The following is a 20,158-nucleotide window of genomic DNA, read 5'->3' as shown; positions in this document are numbered from 1 at the left end:
GTACTCCCATAACTGTAAGATTCAAGATGACAGCAAAGAAAGAGAAGATACAATTTCTAGATCTTAGCATCTTTATTGTTGGGGAAACATTAGGCACAACACTATAGCAAGCCTACTGATAGAAACTCTATACTCTGTGCCGATAGTTGCCATCCCCCTTCATTGCTTAAAGGGATTGTCAAATCTCAGATAATTTGAACCATCTGAAATAACTCTGACAAAAATACAGGGGTCTCCCAACTTACAGGGATGCAAGAAAAATCCCCCCAGAAAGGCTATAAAGCACAGATTGTTAACACAACCATACAAGAGATACAGGACCTTACACAAGAGGACTTGATTAACAAAAACAATGACCATACTCAAATGGAAGAAAACAGATTGTTGTTTGTTACATTTTCTCCAAATACCACTACTACTGGTAAAATCCTGAAACACTGGCCCCTTATGACATTGGATCCGAAATTGGGCTTTACACAGAACCTTAACCGGATTATAGACGAGGGACCTTTCGGCCAAGGTCAATGAGTTTCTGGACTCCTGACAGACCCTTGCATCTTTCATCCAGTGCTGCACTGACGTTTCTGGATTCTGAGTCATAGGGAAGAAAAAGAATTGTCAAAGGATCTGTGGGAAAAAGGTAGTTGAACTGTATAAAACAGGAAAGGGATATAAAAAGATATCCAAGGAATTGAGAATGCAAATCAGCAGTGTTCAAACTCTAATCAAGAAGTGGAAAATGAGGCGTTCTGTTTGATAACATACTGCATTCATCTTGCCATCAATTCTGACCAAATTTCCTGTTTCTTTGTAGCTCACAAATCCGCAATCCACCTCCGTGTTTCACAGTAGGAATGGTGTACCTTTCATCATAGGCCTTGTTGACTCCTCTCCAAATGTAGCGTTTATGGTTGTGGCCAAAAAGCTTAATTTTGGTCTCATCACTCCAAATGACTTTGTGCCAGAAGGTTTCAGGCTTGTCTCTGTGCTGTTGGGCATATTGTAAGTGGGATACTTTGTGGCATTTGCGTAGTAATGGTTTTCTTCTGGCAACTCGACCATGCAGTCCATCAGTTTGAACACTGCTGATTTGCATTCTCAATTCCTTGGATATCTTTTTATATCCATTTCCTGTTTTATACAGTTCAACTACCTATTCCCGCAGATCCTTTGACAATTCTTTTGCTTTCCCCATGACTCAAGAATCCAGAATCATCAGTGCCGCACTGGAGGAAAGATGCAAGGGTCTGTCAGGAGTCCAGAAACTCATTGACCTTTTATACACACACACTAATTACAAGCAAACAGATCACAGGTGAGGATGGTTACCGTTAATAGCCATTCAAACCCCTTTGTGTCAACTTGTGTGCATGTTATCAGGCCAAAATCACCAGGGTATGTAAACTTTTGATCAGGGTCATTTGGGTAGTTTCTGTTGTCATGATTTAAAAAGAGTGAACACAGTTGATTGATAATAAATGGCTTCAGCCAAACACTAACCATGAGTGAAAGAAAAGTTTTTGCATTATTTATATTCTCTGAAAATGGTCAAGAAATCATAAATTCTGCCAGGGTATGTAAACTTATGAGCACAACTGTATGTATGTATGTATATATGTGTGTGTGTATGTGTGTATATGTATATATGTATGTATATGTATATACACACAAAACACAGAGGACAGACCGGACCTTGTACACATCCCATGACCCTGCAACATGCACAGCCCTTGGTGCACAATAGCACTCTCAGGAAGCTGCACTGTCCACAGAGCCACAGGCATTTAACCCCAGACAGGTCTAGGTGCAAGGCCCATAGGGAAAATTGCAAAACTAATTAATACAGCACACAGAGAAAGTCCAGCACTCACTCACAAGCTCTCAGCTAAGATTAAAAGCAAAAATAGAAGTTAGTTACCGCATCTGGCCAAATTGTACCTGGGCTTATTCCATTTGGCCAGATGCGGTAACTAACTCTTCCATTTTTGCTTTTAATCCTAGCTGAGAGCTTGTAAGTGAGTGCTGGACTTTCTCTGTGTGTCATCTTGACCTTGACGTTGTACCTGGGCTTATCCCATTTGGCCAGATGCGGTAACTAACTCTTCCATTTTTGCTTTTAATCTTAGCTGAGAGCCACAAGAGGATTCTCAGATTTTTTGCTTCAAATACGGTTTCTGTATTGCTGCAATAATCCAATTAAGGGATCACTCCTCTGTTATAAAACAATATTTGAAGCAAAAAATAGGTAACGTTGTACATGAAGTTTTACTGGGGAAAAGCAAGCTGGGAAGTTGCCTGAAAGATGCTGTTACAGATTTTTTTGCTTCAAATACTGTTTTATAACAGAGGAGTGATCCCTTAATAAGATTATTGCAGCAATACAGAAACCGTATTTGAAGCAAAAAATCTGAGATTTTGCATATCTTACCCAGAATCCTCTTGTGCATTGGTAACGGTGTACATGGAGTTTTACTGGGGAAAAGCAAGCAGGGAACTTGCCTGGATGTGCTAATTTCCTATGCAAAAATGTTGTATTGATTTACTTTTGAGACATGGAGGATTTTAATCTCAGACTTTTATCTCCACCATAATTTTAATGAATTTTGATTTAACCCTGAAATTAGCTTTACCTAAGCAGCAATCCGAAATATATCTGCTGCTGAAGAGTTCTAAAAAGAATGAAACAGGCTATCTAGCAGTGGTTTCTGTATTGCTGCAATAACCCTATTAAGGGATCGCTGTGTTAAAACAGTATTTGAAGCAAAAAATCTGAGATTTTGCATATCTTACCCAGAATCCTCTTGTGCATTGGTAACAGCGTACATTGAGTTTTTCTGGGGAAAAGCAAACGGGGAACTTGCCTGGATGTGCTAATTTCCTATGCAAAAATGTTGTAGTGTATATATGTGTGTGTATGTGTGTATATGTGTATATGTGTATGTATATGTGTATATATATATATATATATATATATATATATATATATATATATATATATATATATATATATATATATATGTGTGTGTATAATATGGATGTCAATTTGTTTCATTAAAATTATAAGTTTATATATTCAGGTCCTTTACTACAGGATAGGTGTTAATCTTCTTAGTGAAATACTGTAGTATTAAGTGGCATATTAACCTAAGGACAACATTAATACATATATGGCTGCAGCATATATCCCAATCCCCCTTTCCTTTTTTTTTTTTTTTTTTTTACTATTATGAGACTGTGTTTACGTAATTCTTTCAATAATAGTAGGATACCAACATTTATATGAAGTTTTGAATATAATGGCAGTTCCTGAGAACAGATATATAATACATGGTAATATCTCTTTAAATGTTAATTAAAATAGGTGTATCCTGATTTAATCAAGGACACCTTTTGTCTTAAATAGAGGTCTGTTTGCAGTATGTGGTATGCCAGTGATCAAGGGCTGGGGTAAGGCCCGAAACACGTTTGGCTTGTCTTTCCAACAGGCCACAGTGATTTTCTAATCTTTTTTTATGGTATTGCTCATGTTTTTTTTAACTTTTTGCATAATAAATGTTGGGGTTTTTTTTATCTAAAAAATTTTTTGCTTCATTTTTGAGAGGTGCGGAGGACACGTTTTTTTATTTATTTTTATATATATAATTTTATTATTGCAGAACCTCTTGTATTGGAATGTTATCATTGTGTTGACATTCTGGAACATTTAAGATAGCAAAATATCACACTTTAGGTTAAAATATGCCCTACACAGTACAATAGTGTTCTTATGAGTTTTTCCTTTTCTAGTTTTACTTAAAGCTTTACTGAAAGAGAAAAGTAACTCAATAAAATAGTGCAAAAATTGTGATAACTTCCCAAATCCTCAACACATATTTTAAGTGTGTTAGTTTAAAAAGCAAAGACAAACATACTGATGCTATACATTCATGCTTTGTTTTTGACAGGTTATATTGAAAGAAAAGGTGAAAGAACTTAATCTTTATGAGGTGAGTAGAAAAAAAAAATGTTTGACCTAAAAAACTGATTTTCAGACATTATAAAACAAGTCAAGAAAAAACATTTCAAGTCTAGACTTAAAGGGATAGTAAATGCCTTGTAATTACAAGATATTTCCGTTTATGTTGCTATAGAATAATATATCAACCAAGCCTTAATGTTTTAATACAAATTAACATCATTTTACCACAATTATTTTTCAATAGTCAAACTCCACCCACAAATTGACCTATTTGGCAGAACCAATCTGAGCTTTAGTCTACAGACAACAAGGCTAGTCATTAAGTTAGAATAAAGTACTCTGTTTTGCAGTTGCTATCAGTTAAAACTAGTTGGTGAAAGATATGTAGTAGTAGTATGTTCAATATTCAGAGCTAAATTACCTGAAAAGGGGGCAATATAAATAATTAAAGTATATTGCATAGTCGTTTTCTTATTAATAACTAAACATTTTATAGAAAAATCTCAAGGTGTTTACTGTCCCTTTAAATACACAAACTATCACGTCTCTAAAGAGTTTTCAAGTTATGATACATTTCGAATGACTGTATTTTCTACAAGATCTGGCAATTAGGGATCGACAAATGTTTGATTTTTAGCATTTGAATTGTAAAATGAATGTTTCCTTTGAAAATGAATCTGCCATTCAAATATTTCTGTAGAGCAATTATTTAAACTACCATATTGTAACATTTTGGGGCCGATTTATCAAGAGCCAAAATGACCCCTGATGCCCCCGGAAACAGCACTTATGAAGCAGCAGTCTTAAGACTTTGCTGCTCCTTAACTGGTCCGACTGCTCAATCAATCTCATACGATCGGGCTGATTGACACCCCCTGCGAGCGGCCGATTGTCTGCGAATCTGCAGGGGGCGACATTGCACAAGCAGTTCACAAGAACTGCCTGTGCAATGATAAATGCCAACAGCGTATGCTGTCGGCATTCATCAATGTCTGTCAGACATGATCCGCTGAGTGGTTATGTTGGACAGACTAATGATAAATCGTCTCCTTTGAATATTTATTTTCATAGTCTTACACGGTAGTCTGACATATTTTTTTTAAATGAATGTTCAAAAACAAAAGTGGAAAACATTATTTTTAAAGCGTGTGCCGTAATCTTAATGGTTTGCAATCGATCTGGCTGTGTTGAACCAAATAAGACACAAAGAGATCGCTCACTGTACTGGAAATTAAGCCTTGCTAACCCTGAGCTGAAGTTTATAAAGTATATCCACTATGCAGATTTTTTTTTTTTATTAAACAGATATTCTATATTTAGAAATCTGTTATCTCAGGTTGCACAATTTTTTCCTGTTCAAAATTTTGCTTGTAAAGAAATGTTTTCTCATCTGTAATACTTACAGTATACACCAATTTTCATTTAACTGCATGTAATAGACGCTACTATATAAAGAATAATATGCACAGATACTGATAAAAATCCTGTATAAAACCTTTTAAAAACTTACTCAGAAGCTCCCAATTTAACACTGTTAATGAAATAAGCCTGTAAAACCCACTGAAAGGGGCTGAGAGCAGAACCACCCCCCTCCCCTGCATATGAAAAGACCCATTATACAAACAGAAGCAATCTGAAGCCTATATACATCAGTATACATCTAAACCTTTGGGGCTTGGTTAGGAGTCTGAATCAGCACAATGTTATTTAAAAATAAGCAAAACTATATTTTTTTTTACAAAAACACTCCCAGATGGGCTAAATAAATGGATCATCTACAAAACATTTATGCAAAGAAATATCTAGTGTACAATGTCCCTTTAAAGGGACATTACACCCCAATACATTTCATGCACCTTCCACCTATTATGGGGGCCACCATTTTTTCACTGCAGTTATATGAACACATTAGCACTAGAAAAAAGTGATAGCTAGATTTCAACATGGCGCCACCCATTACTAGAGGGAGGTGGGGAATAACTTAATACTATGCTTTAATATATTTGTCTCATTTTTATCCTTAGAAATTGTATTGGTAAACCAAGTAATTGATTTTCTTTGTTTATATACTAGAGCAGGAAAATAATTTATTTATTAGTTACTTTACTTAGAGGGATAGAAAGTTCAGAATTAAACAATCATGACTGCATTTCGATTTTACAACTCACACAATTTTACATTGAAGAATTTTTGCACTATACTATCATTGGCAAAACTGTTTTAATTGCACATTATTACTGGTTCGGCTGCATACGCACATAGGCTACATTTGACTAAAGAACTGTTTTTCAGACCTCCCTAACAGAGCAGATTTTGAGGATATTTGAATTAGAGCACAGGTGAAATAATCAGCTGATTAGTAAACATGGTTACTAACCTGCTTTCACCCAAGGTGATCCTGAAAATCTGGCCTGTTAGGGAGGCCTGAGGACAGGTTTGAAAACCAGTGGACTAAAAGCCTGTGTACACGGGCCAATTTTTGCAGTTCAGCGGTTCCACCCCTTGCTCTCTCTCTATCCCCCCTCTCTTCTGCTCTCTCTCTCCCCTATCTTTTCCTCCCTCTTTTGCGCTCTCCCCCCTCTCTTTGCGCTCTCCCCCCTCTCTTTGTGCTCTCCCCCCTCTCTTTGTGCTCTCCCCCCTCTCTTTGCGCTCTCCCCCCTCTCTTTGCGCTCTCCCCCCTCTCTTTGCGCTCTCCCCCCTCTCTTTGCGCTCTCCCCCCTCTCTTTGCGCTCTCCCCCCTCTCTTTGCGCTCTCCCCCCTCTCTTTGCGCTCTCCCCCCTCTCTTTGCGCTCTCCCCCATCTCTTTGCGCTCTCTCTCCCCCCCTCTTTTGCTCTCTCTCCCCCCCTCTTTTGCTCTCTCTCCCCCCATCTTTTGCTCTCTCTCCCATCTCTTTTGCTCTCTCTATCTCCCCTCTTTTGATCCCTCTCTACCATTTCTTTTTCTCTCCCTCCCTCTCTCTTTTGATCTCTCTCTGCCTCTCTTTTGCTCTCTCTCCCCTTTCTTTTTCTCTCCCCTTTCTTTTTCTCTCCCTCCCCTTTCTTTCTCTCTCTCTCCCCCTCTTTTGATCTCTCTCTCTCCCCCTCTTTTGCGATCTCTCTCTGCCTCTCTTTTGCTCTCTCTGCCTCTTTTGCTCTCTATCTCCTCTTTTGATCTCTCTCTCCCCTTTCTTTTTCTCTCTCTGCCTCTCCTTTTGCTCTCTCTCTGTCTCCTTTTGCTCTCTCTCTATCTCCTCTCTTTTGATCTCTCTCTCCCCTTTCTTTTTCTCTTTCTGCCTCTCCTTTTGCTCTCTATCTCCTCTCTTTTGCGCTCTCTCTCTCCCCTTTCTTTTTCTCTCTCTGCCTCTCTTTTGCTCTCTCTGCCTCTTTTGCTCTCTATCTCCTCTTTCTCCTGTTAAGTGTGGTCAGTCCACGGGTCATCATTACTTCTGGGATATTATCTCCTCCCCTACAGGAAGTGCAAGAGGATTCACCCAGCAGAGCTGCTATATAGCTCCTCCCCTCTACGTCACCTCCAGTCATTCTCTTGCACCCAACGAATAGATAGGATGTGTGAGAGGACTGTGGTGATTTTAATTAGTTTATTACCTTCAATCAAAAGTTTGTTATTTTATAATAGCACCGGAGTGTGTTATTCATTCTCTGGTAGAATTTGAAGAAGAATCTACCTGAGTTTTTTCTATGATTTTAGCCGGAGTAGTTAAGATCATATTGCTGTTTCTCGGCCATCTGAGGAGAGGTAAACTTCAGATCAGGGGACAGCGGGCAGATTAATCTGCAAAGAGGTATGTAGCAGTTTATTATTTTCTGACATGGAATTGATGAGAAAATCCTGCCATACCGTTATAATGTAAACTCAGCCTTAAATGCAGTAGATGTAGCTGGTATCAGGCTGTCATGTATGTATATTTTACACTTCAGTATTCTGGGGAATGGTACTTCACTGGATTTATACTGTATGCATAGACTTAACCTAATTTGCAGGGACTTGCAATAGGTTTTAAATAACAATTAATTTATTGAGGTTAAACGTTTTTTTGCTGGCATGTAAAATCGTTTATTTCTCTGAGGTACTGGGTGAAAAAATGTTTTGGGCACTATTTTTCCACTTGGCAATAGTTTTGTTTAAATTAAAGCAGTTTACTGATCTCTCTCACTGTTATGTGTGAGGGGGAGGGGCCATTTTTGGCGCTTTTACTACGCATCAAAAAACTCAGTCAGAAGTTAATTTTCTTCCTGCATGATCCGGTTCATCTCTACAGAACTCAGGGATCTCCAAAGCTTGTTTTGAGGGAGGTAATCATTCACAGCAGAGCTGTGAAGATTGTAGTTGACTGTGATAAAAAACGTTTATTTGTGTATTTTTTCTGCTGTCAGGGTTAGTTATCCTTTGCTAATGGGAACAATCCTTTGCTAAAATTGTATATTTCTTACAAAGATTTGATGCTATAACTTATTTATTTTCAACTGTTATAATTTTTTCTGTGCTTCTTATAGGCACAGTTTGTTTTCACATTATTGTAAATTACTTGAAAAGCATTTCCAAGTTGCTAGTTTATTGCTAGTGTGTTAAACATGTCTGATTCAGAGGAAGATACATGTGCTATATGTGCTAATGCCAAAGTGGAGCCCAATAGAAATTTATGTACTAATTGTATTGATGTTACTTTAAATAAAAGTCAATCTGTACAAACTGAACATATTTCACCTAACAACGAGGGGAGAGTTATGCCGACTAACTCGCCTCACGTGTCAGTACCTGCATCTCCCGCTCGGGAGGTGCGTGATATTGTAGCGCCGAGTACATCTGGGCGGCCATTTCAAATCACATTACAGGATATGGCTACTGTTATGACTGAAGTTTTGGCTAAATTACCAGAACTTAGAGGCAAGTGTGATCACTCTGGGGTGAGAACAGAGTGCGCTGATAATATTAGGGCCATGTCAGACACTGCGTCACAGGTGGCAGAACATGAGGATGGAGAACTTCATTCTGTGGGTGACGGTTCTGATCCAAACAGACTGGATTCAGATATTTCAAATTTTAAATTTAAGCTGGAAAACCTCCGTGTATTACTAGGGGAGGTGTTAGCGGCTCTGAATGATTGTAACACAGTTGCAATACCAGAGAAAATGTGTAGGTTGGATAAATATTTTGCGGTACCGGCGAGTACTGATGTTTTTCCTATACCTAAGAGACTTACTGAAATTGTTACTAAGGAGTGGGATAGGCCCGGTGTGCCGTTCTCACCTCCTCCGATATTTAGAAAAATGTTTCCAATAGACGCCACCACACAGGACTTATGGCAAACGGTCCCTAAGGTGGAGGGAGCAGTTTCTACTTTAGCTAAGCGTACCACTATCCCGGTGGAGGATAGCTGTGCTTTTTTAGATCCAATGGATAAGAAATTAGAGGGTTACCTTAAGAAAATGTTTGTTCAACAAGGTTTTATATTGCAACCTCTTGCATGTATTGCGCCTGTCACGGCTGCAGCAGCATTTTGGTTTGAGTCTCTGGAAGAGACACTTCAATCATCTACACTAGATGAGATTACAGACAAACTTAAAGCTCTTAAGTTAGCTAACTCATTTATTTCAGATGCCGTAGTACATTTAACTAAACTTACGGCTAAGAATTCCGGATTTGCCATTCAGGCACGCAGAGCACTGTGGCTAAAATCCTGGTCAGCTGATGTTACTTCTAAATCTAAATTGCTTAATATACCTTTCAAAGGGCAGACCTTATTCGGGCCCGGGTTGAAAGAGATTATCGCTGACATTACAGGAGGTAAAGGCCATGCCCTGCCTCAGGACAAAGCCAAACCTAGGGCTAGACAGTCTAATTTTCGTTCCTTTCACAATTTCAAAGCAGGAACTGCATCAACTTCCTCTGCACCAAAACAGGAAGGAGCTGTTGCTCGCTACAGACAAGGCTGGAACAAGGGCAAGCAGGCCAGGAAACCTGCTGCTGCCCCTAAGACAGCATGAATCGAGGGCCCCCGATCCGGGACCGGATCTAGTAGGGGGCAGACTTTCTCTCTTCGCCCAGGCCTGGGCAAGAGATGTTCAGGATCCCTGGGCGTTAGAGATCATATCTCAGGGATACCTTCTGGACTTCAAATCCTCTCCCCCAAGAGGGAGATTTCATCTGTCAAGGTTGTCAACAAACCAAATAAAGAAAGAAGCGTTCCTACGCTGCGTACAAGATCTTTTATTAATGGGAGTGATCCATCCAGTTCCGCGGTCGGAACAAGGACAAGGGTTTTACTCAAATCTGTTTGTAGTTCCCAAAAAAGAGGGAACTTTCAGGCCAATCTTGGATTTAAAGATCCTAAACAAATTCCTAAGAGTTCCATCGTTCAAGATGGAAACTATTCGAACAATTTTCCCCATGATCCAAGAGGGTCAGTACATGACCACAGTGGATTTAAAGGATGCTTACCTTCACATACCGATTCACAGAAATCATTACCGGTATCTAAGGTTTGCCTTTCTAGACAGGCATTACCAGTTTGTAGCTCTTCCATTCGGATTGGCTACGGCTCCAAGAATCTTCACAAAGGTTCTGGGTACTCTTCTGGCGGTACTAAGACCGCGAGGAATTTCGGTAGCTCCGTACCTAGACGACATTCTGATACAAGCTTCAAGCTTTCAAACTGCCAAGTCTCATACAGAGTTAGTACTGGCATTTCTAAGGTCGCATGGATGGAAGGTGAACGAAAAGAAGAGTTCTCTCTTTCCACTCACAAGAGTTCCCTTCTTAGGGACTCTGATAGATTCTGTAGAAATGAAGATTTACCTGACAGAAGACAGGTTAACAAAGCTTCAAAATGCATGCCGTGTCCTTCATTCCATTCAACACCCGTCAGTAGCTCAATGCATGGAGGTGATCGGCTTAATGGTAGCGGCAATGGACATAGTACCTTTTGCACGCCTACATCTCAGACCGCTGCAATTGTGCATGCTAAGTCAGTGGAATGGGGATTACTCAGATTTGTCCCCCACTCTGAATCTGAATCAAGAGACCAGAAATTCTCTTCTATGGTGGCTTTATCGGCCACACCTGTCCAGGGGGATGCCATTCAGCAGGCCAGACTGGACAATTGTAACAACAGACGCCAGCCTACTAGGTTGGGGCGCTGTCTGGAATTCTCTGAAGGCTCAGGGACTATGGAATCAGGAGGAGAGTCTCCTTCCAATAAACATTCTGGAATTGAGAGCAGTTCTCAATGCCCTTCTGGCTTGGCCCCAGTTAACAACTCGGGGGTTCATCAGGTTTCAGTCGGACAACATCACGACTGTAGCTTACATCAACCATCAGGGAGGGACAAGAAGCTCCCTAGCAATGATGGAAGTATCAAAGATAATTCGCTGGGCAGAGTCTCACTCTTGCCATCTGTCTGCAATCCACATCCCGGGAGTGGAGAACTGGGAGGCGGATTTCTTAAGTCGTCAGACTTTTCATCCGGGGGAGTGGGAACTTCATCCGGAGGTCTTTGCCCAGATACTTCGACATTGGGGCAAACCAGAGATAGATCTCATGGCGTCTCGTCAGAACGCCAAGCTTCCTCGCTACGGGTCCAGATCCATGGATCCGGGAGCGGTTCTGATAGATGCTTTGACAGCACCTTGGACCTTCGGGATGGCTTATGTGTTTCCACCCTTCCCGATGCTTCCTCGATTGATTGCCAGAATCAAACAGGAGAGAGCATCAGTGATTCTAATAGCACCTGCATGGCCACGCAGGACTTGGTATGCAGATCTAGTGGACATGTCATCCTGTCCGCCTTGGTCTCTACCTCTGAAACAGGACCTTCTGATCCAGGGTCCATTCAAACATCAAAATCTAACTTCTCTGAAGCTGACTGCTTGGAAATTGAACGCTTGATTTTATCAAAACGTGGTTTTTCTGAGCCAGTTATTGATACCTTAATACAGGCTAGGAAGCCTGTTACCAGAAGGATTTACCATAAAATATGGCGTAAATACTTATATTGGTGCGAATCCAAGAGTTACTCATGGAGTAAGGTTAGGATTCCAAGGATATTGTCTTTTCTACAAGAAGGTTTAGAAAAGGGGTTATCCGCTAGTTCTTTAAAGGGACATATTTCAGCTCTGTCCATTCTTTTACACAAACGTCTGTCAGAAGTTCTGGACGTTCAAGCTTTTTGTCAGGCTTTAGCTAGGATCAAGCCTGTGTTTAAAACTGTTGCTCCGCCATGGAGTTTGAACTTAGTTCTTAATGTTTTACAGGGTGTTCCGTTTGAACCCCTTCATTCCATTGATATCAAGTTGTTATCTTGGAAAGTTCTGTTTTTAATGGCTATTTCCTCGGCTCGAAGAGTTTCTGAGTTATCTGCCTTACATTGTGATTCTCCTTATCTGATTTTTCATTCAGACAAGGTAGTTCTGCGTACTAAACCTGGGTTCCTACCTAAGGTGGTCACTAACAGGAATATCAATCAAGAGATTGTTGTTCCATCTTTGTGTCCTAATCCTTCCTCGAAGAAGGAACGTCTGCTACACAATCTAGATGTAGTCCGTGCCCTGAAATTTTATCTACAGGCAACTAAGGATTTTCGTCAAACGTCTTCCCTGTTTGTCGTTTATTCTGGTCAGAGGAGAGGTCAAAAAGCTTTGGCTACCTCTCTCTCTTTTTGGCTTCGTAGCATAATACGATTAGCCTATGAGACTGCTGGACAGCAGCCTCCTGAAAGGATTACAGCTCATTCTACTAGAGCTGTGGCTTCCACTTGGGCCTTTAAGAATGAGGCTTCTGTTGAACAGATTTGCAAGGCTGCAACTTGGTCTTCTCTTCATACTTTTTCCAAATTTTACAAATTTGACACTTTTGCTTCTTCGGAGGCTGTTTTTGGGAGAAAGGTTCTTCAGGCAGTGGTTCCCTCCGTATAAAGAGCCTGCCTGTCCCTCCCGTCATCCGTGTACTTTTGCTTTGGTATTGGTATCCCAGAAGTAATGATGACCCGTGGACTGACCACACTTAACAGGAGAAAACAAAATTTATGCTTACCTGATAAATTCATTTCTCCTGTAGTGTGGTCAGTCCACGGCCCGCCCTGTTTTTTATGGCAGGCTAAAAAAATTTTTGGATTATACTCCAGTCACCACTACACCCTTGGGCTTCTCCTTTCTCGTTGGTCCTTTGGTCGAATGACTGGAGGTGACGTAGAGGGGAGGAGCTATATAGCAGCTCTGCTGGGTGAATCCTCTTGCACTTCCTGTAGGGGAGGAGATAATATCCCAGAAGTAATGATGACCCGTGGACTGACCACACTACAGGAGAAATGAATTTATCAGGTAAGCATAAATTTTGTTTTTTTGATCTCTCTCTCCCCGTTCTTTTTCTCTCTCTGCCTCTCTTTTGCTCTCGCTCTCTATCTCCTCTCTTTTGCTCTCTTTCTCCCCTTTCTTTTTCTCTCTCTGCCTCTCTTTTGCTCTCTCTCTCTATCTCCTTTCTTTTGCTCTCTCTCTCCCCTTTCTTTTTCTCTCTCTGCCTCTTTTGCTCTCTCTCTCTCCCCTTTCTTTTTCTCTCTCTGCCTCTCTTTTTCTCTCTCTCTCTATCTCCTTTCTTTTGCTCTCTCTCTCTCCCCTTTCTTTTTCTCTCTCTGCCTCTTTTGCTCTCTCTCTCTCTCTCTCTCTCTCTCTCTCTCTCTCTCTCTCTCTCTCTCTCTCTCCCCTTTTTTTTTCTCTCTCTGCCTCTTTTGCTCTCTCTCTCTCTCTCTCTCTCCCCTTTCTTTTTCTCTCTCTGCCTCTCTTTTGCTCTCTCTCTATCTTCTCTCTTTTGATCTCTCTCTCCCCTTTCTTTTTCTCACCCTCTCTTTTGCTGTCTCTCTCCCTCTTTTGATCTCTCTATCTCCCCTCTTGATCTCTCCCCTTTCTTTTTCTCTCCCTCCCCCCTCTCGTTTGCTCTCTATCCCCCCTCTTTTGAGCTCTCCGAACCGCCCCGCCCACGTCACGCTACTCACTCTGAGGTCTGCAGTCTTGAAGGCCAGGTGTGTTTGTTCTTGCGCGCAGTCTCTACTGTGCATGACAGCTTCGGACAAACACACTGCCTTTTATTATATAGGATGAATATTGCATAAATATGATTTTACATGCTTTCAGCTACTTGACTGTAAAAGGCTCCAATGCACTTTATTTTATATATATTTATATGTAAGTGTTTGTGTTTTACTGTATATTTATTGTAGATCTTTCAAATTCCAATGTTCTTCACTTACAGGATAATGTTATTTCTTCTGTTATGTGTGATCAGTCCACGGGTCATCATTACTTCTGGGATATTATCTGCTCCCCTACAGGAAGTGCAAGAGGATTCACCCAGCAGAGTTGCTATATAGCTCCTCCCCTCTACGTCACCTCCAGTCATTCTCTTGCACCCAAAGACTAGATAGGAGGTGTGAGAGGACTATGGTGATTATACTTAGTTTTTAGAACTTCAATCAAAAGTTTGTTATTTTACAATAGCACCGGAGCGTGTTATTACCTCTCTGGCAGAGTTTGAAGAAGAATCTACCAGAGTTTTTTCTTATGATTTTAACCGGAGTAGTTAAGATCATATTGCTGTTTCTCGGCCATCTGAGGGAGGTAAAAACTTCAGATCAGGGGACAGCGGGCAGTTGAATCTGCATTGAGGTATGTAGCAGTTTTTATTTTCTGAATGGAATTGATGAAAAAATCCTGCCATACCGTTATAATGAACATGTATGTATGCTCTACACTTTAGTATTCTGGGGATGGTATTTCACCGGAATTACTCTGTAAAAGTACATTAAACCTTTTATTAGGTATTTTTCATGTTAAACGTTTTTGCTGGAATGTAGAATCGTTTGCATTAATGAGGTACTGAGTGAATAAATATTTGGGCATTATTTTTCCACTTGGCAGTTTGCTTGTTTTAATTATGACAGTTTCGTTTCTCTCTCACTGCTGTGTGTGAGAGGGAGGGGCCGTTTTTGGCGCTCTTTGCTACGCATCAAAAATTTCCAGTCAGTTACTCTTGTATTTCTGCATGATCCGGTTCATCTCTAACAGAACTCAGGGGTCTTCAAACTTCTTTGAAGGGAAGTAGATTCTCTCAGCAGAGCTGTGAGACTTATATAGTGACTGTGATTTAAAACGTTGCTCTGTAATTTTTATGTTTAAAATTTAATTAGTGTCATTTTACTAATGGGAACAAACCTTTGCCAAAAAGTTGTGTTGTTTGTAAAGAGTGATGCTATAACTGTTTTTCAGTTCATTTTTTCAACTGTCATTTAATCGTTTAGTGCTTCTTTGAGGCACAGTACGTTTTTTTGTTAAATAAGATTGTAACCAAGTTGCATGTTTATTGCTAGTGTGTTAAACATGTCTGATTCAGAGGAAGATACCTGTGTCATTTGTTCCAATGCCAAGGTGGAGCCCAATAGAAATTTATGTACTAACTGTATTGATGCTACTCTAAATAAAAGCCAATCTGTACAAATTGAACAAATTTCACCAAACAGCGAGGGGAGAGTTATGCCGTCTAACTCGCCTCACGTGTCAGTACCTGCGTCTCCCGCCCGGGAGGTGCGTGATATTATGGCGCCTAGTACATCTGGGCAGCCATTACAGATAACATTACAAGATATGGCTACTGTTATGACTGAAGTTTTGGCTAAGTTACCAGAACTAAGAGGCAAGCGTGATCACTCTGGGGTGAGAACAGAGTGCGCTGATAATTCTAGGGCCATGTCTGATACTGCGTCACAGCTTGCAGAGCATGAGGACGGAGAGCTTCATTCTGTAGGTGACGGTTCTGATCCAAGCAGATTGGATTCAGATATTTCAAATTTTAAGTTTAAATTGGAAAACCTCCGTGTATTACTAGGGGAGGTCTTAGCGGCTCTTAACGATTGTAACACTGTTGCAATACCAGAGAAAATGTGTAGGTTGGATAAATACTTTGCGGTACCGGCGAGTACTGACGTTTTTCCTATACCTAAGAGATTAACTGAAATTGTTACTAAGGAGTGGGATAGACCCGGTGTGCCGTTCTCACCCCCTCCAATATTTAGAAAGATGTTTCCAATAGACGCCACCACACGGGACTTATGGCAAACGGTCCCTAAGGTGGAGGGAGCAGGTTCTACTTTAGCTAAGCGCACCACTATCCCGGTGGAGGATAGCTGTGCTTTTTCAGATCCTATGGATAAAAAATTAGAGGGTTACCTTAAGAAAATGTTTGTTCAACAAGGTTTTATATTGCAACCCCTTGCATGCATCGCGCCGATTACGGCTGCGGCAGCATTTTGGATTGAGTCTCTGGAAGAGAACCTTAGTTCCGCTCCGCTGGACGACATTACGGACAGGCTTAGAGTCCTTAAACTAGCTAATTCATTCATTTCGGAGGCCGTAGTACATTTAACCAAACTTACGGCTAAGAATTCAGGATTCGCCATTCAGGCACGTAGGGCGCTGTGGCTAAAATCCTGGTCAGCTGATGTAACTTCTAAGTCCAAATTACTTAATATACCTTTCAAGGGGCAAACTTTATTTGGGCCCGGTTTGAAAGAAATTATCGCTGACATTACAGGAGGTAAGGGCCACGCCCTGCCTCAAGACAAAGCCAAAGCTAAGGCTAGACAGTCTAATTTTCGTCCCTTTCGGAATTTCAAAGCAGGTGCAGCATCAACTTCCACTGCACCAAAACAGGAAGGAGCTGTTGCTCGTTACAGACAAGGCTGGAAACCTAACCAGTCCTGGAATAAGGGCAAGCAGGCCAGAAAACCTGCTGCTGCCCCTAAGACAGCATGAACCGAGGGCCCCCGATCCGGGACCGGATCTAGTGGGGGGCAGACTCTCTCTCTTCGCCCAGGCTTGGGCAAGAGATGTCCAGGATCCCTGGGCGCTAGAGATCATATCTCAGGGATACCTTCTAGACTTCAAATTATCTCCCCCAAGAGGGAGATTTCATCTGTCAAGGTTGTCAACAAACCAAATAAAGAAAGACGCGTTTCTACGCTGTGTACAAGATCTATTATTAATGGGAGTGATCCATCCGGTTCCGTGGTCGGAACAAGGACAAGGGTTTTACTCAAACCTGTTTGTGGTTCCCAAAAAAGAGGGAACTTTCAGGCCAATCTTGGATTTAAAGATCCTAAACAAATTCCTAAGAGTTCCATCGTTCAAAATGGAAACTATTCGGACAATCTTACCCATGATCCAAAAGGGTCAGTACATGACCACAGTGGATTTAAAGGATGCTTACCTTCACATACCGATTCACAAAGATCATTACCGGTATCTAAGGTTTGCCTTCTTAGACAGGCATTACCAGTTTGTAGCCCTTCCATTCGGATTGGCTACGGCTCCAAGAATCTTCACAAGGGTTCTGGGTGCCCTTCTAGCGGTTCTGAGACCGCGAGGAATTTCGGTAGCTCCGTACCTAGACGACATTCTGATACAAGCTTCAAGCTTTCAAACTGCCAAGTCTCATACAGAGTTAGTTCTGGCATTTCTAAGGTCGCATGGATGGAAAGTGAACGAAAAGAAGAGTTCTCTCTTGCCTCTCACAAGAGTTCCATTCTTGGGGACTCTTATAGATTCTGTAGAAATGAAGATTTATCTGACAGAAGACAGATTAACAAAGCTTCTAAATGCATGCCGTGTCCTTCATTCCATTCAACTCCCGTCAGTAGCTCAATGCATGGAGGTGATCGGCTTAATGGTAGCAGCAATGGACATAGTACCCTTTGCACGCCTACATCTCAGACCGCTGCAATTGTGCATGCTGAGTCAGTGGAATGGGGATTACTCAGATTTGTCCCCCACTCTGAATCTGGATCAAGAGACCAGAAACTCTCTTCTATGGTGGCTTTCTCGGCCACATCTGTCCAGGGGGATGCCGTTCAGCAGGCCGGACTGGACAATCGTAACAACAGACGCCAGCCTTCTAGGTTGGGGCGCTGTCTGGAATTCTCTGAAGGCTCAGGGACAATGGAGTCAGGAGGAAAGTCTCCTGCCAATAAACATTCTGGAATTGAGAGCAGTTCTCAATGCCCTTCTAGCTTGGCCCCAGTTAAAGACTCGGGGGTTCATCAGGTTTCAGTCGGACAACATCACGACTGTAGCTTACATCAACCATCAGGGAGGGACAAGAAGCTCCCTAGCAATGATAGAAGTATCAAAGATAATTCGCTGGGCAGAGTCTCACTCTTGCCACCTGTCAGCAATCCACATCCCGGGAGTGGAGAACTGGGAGGCGGATTTCTTGAGTCGCCAGACTCTTCATCCGGGGGAGTGGGAACTTCATCCGGAGGTCTTTGCCCAAATACTTCGACGTTGGGGCAAACCAGAGATAGATCTCATGGCGTCTCGCCAGAACGCCAAACTTCCTCGCTACGGATCCAGATCCAGGGATCCGGGAGCGGTTCTGATAGATGCTTTGACAGCACCTTGGAACTTCAGGATGGCTTATGTGTTTCCACCCTTCCCGCTGCTTCCTCGATTGATTGCCAAAATCAAACAGGAGAGAGCATCAGTGATTCTAATAGCGCCTGCATGGCCGCGCAGGACTTGGTATGCAGATCTAGTGGACATGTCATCCTGTCCGCCTTGGTCTCTACCTCTAAGACAGGACCTTCTGATTCAGGGTCCATTCAAACATCAAAGTCTAACTTCTCTGAAGCTGACTGCTTGGAAATTGAACGCTTGATTTCTCCAACATAGGTGTGTCCGGTCCACGGCGTCATCCTTACTTGTGGGATATTCTCTTCCCCAACAGGAAATGGCAAAGAGCCCAGCAAAGCTGGTCACATGATCCCTCCTAGGCTCCGCCTACCCCAGTCATTCTCTTTGCCGTTGTACAGGCAACATCTCCACGGAGATGGCTTAGAGTTTTTTAGTGTTTAACTGTAGTTTTTCATTATTCAATCAAGAGTTTGTTATTTTCAAATAGTGCTGGTACGTACTATTTACTCAGAAACAGAAAAGAGATGAAGAATTCTGTTTGTATGAGGAAAATGATTTTAGCAACCGTAACTAAAATCCATGGCTGTTCCACACAGGACTGTTGAGAGCATTAACTTCAGTTGGGGGAACAGTTTGCAGTCCTTTGCTGCTTGAGGTATGACACATTCTAACAAGACGATGTAATGCTGGAAGCTGTCATTTTCCCTATGGGATCCGGTAAGCCATGTTTATTACGATTGTAAATAAGGGCTTCACAAGGGCTTATTTAGACTGTAGACATTTTTTGGGCTAAATCGATTGATATTAACACTTATTTAGCCTTGAGGAATCATTTATTCTGGGTATTTTGATATAATAATATCGGCAGGCACTGTTTTAGACACCTTATTCTTTAGGGGCTTTCCCAAAGCATAGGCAGAGTCTCATTTTCGCGCCGGTGTTGCGCACTTGTTTTTGAGAGGCATGGCATGCAGTCGCATGTGAGAGGAGCTCTGATACTTATAAAAGACTTCTGAAGGCATCATTTGGTATCGTATTCCCCTTGGGTTTGGTTGGGTCTCAGCAAAGCAGATACCAGGGACTGTAAAGGGGTTAAAGCTTAAAACGGCTCCGGTTCCGTTATTTTAAGGGTTAAAGCTTCCAAAATTGGTGTGCAATATTTTCAAGGCTTTAAGACACTGTGGTGAAAGTTTGGTGAATTTTGAACAATTCCTTCATGTTTTTTCGCAATTGCAGTAATAAAGTGTGTTCAGTTTAAAATTTAAAGTGACAGTAACGGTTTTATTTCAAAACGTTTTTTTGTACTTTCTTATCAAGTTTATGCCTGTTTAACATGTCTGAACTACCAGATAGACTGTGTTCTGAATGTGGGGAAGCCAGAATTCCTATTCATTTAAATAAATGTGATTTATGTGATAATGACAATGATGCCCAAGATGATTCCTCAAGTGAGGGGAGTAAGCATGGTACTGCATCATTCCCTCCTTCGTCTACACGAGTCTTGCCCACTCAGGAGGCCCCTAGTACATCTAGCGCGCCAATACTCCTTACTATGCAACAATTAACGGCTGTAATGGATAATTCTGTCAAAAACATTTTAGCCAAAATGAACCCTTGTCAGCGTAAGCGTGGATGCTCTGTTTTAGTTACTGAAGAGCATGACGACGCTGATATTAATATCTCTGAAGGGCCCCTAACCCAATCTGAGGGAGCCAGGGAGGTTTTGTCTGAGGGAGAAATTACTGATTT

At 41.4% G+C, this 20,158-nt stretch overlaps 1 protein-coding gene across 1 annotated transcript in view; it reads left to right on the top strand.

The window, feature by feature from the left end:
- Positions 1-20,158, top strand: part of RNF24 (ring finger protein 24) — a 354,461-nt gene that overhangs the window by 252,683 nt on the left and 81,620 nt on the right. Inside the window, exon 4 of the mRNA XM_053704299.1 lies at positions 3,945-3,986. Coding sequence (XP_053560274.1) covers positions 3,945-3,986 — 42 coding nt within the window. The remainder of the gene's footprint in view (positions 1-3,944; positions 3,987-20,158) is intronic.

This window comes from Bombina bombina, chromosome 2 (assembly GCF_027579735.1).
Source record: "Bombina bombina isolate aBomBom1 chromosome 2, aBomBom1.pri, whole genome shotgun sequence".
Classification (NCBI taxonomy): domain Eukaryota; kingdom Metazoa; phylum Chordata; class Amphibia; order Anura; family Bombinatoridae; genus Bombina; species Bombina bombina.
This window is presented reverse-complemented; position numbering and strand designations above follow the sequence as displayed.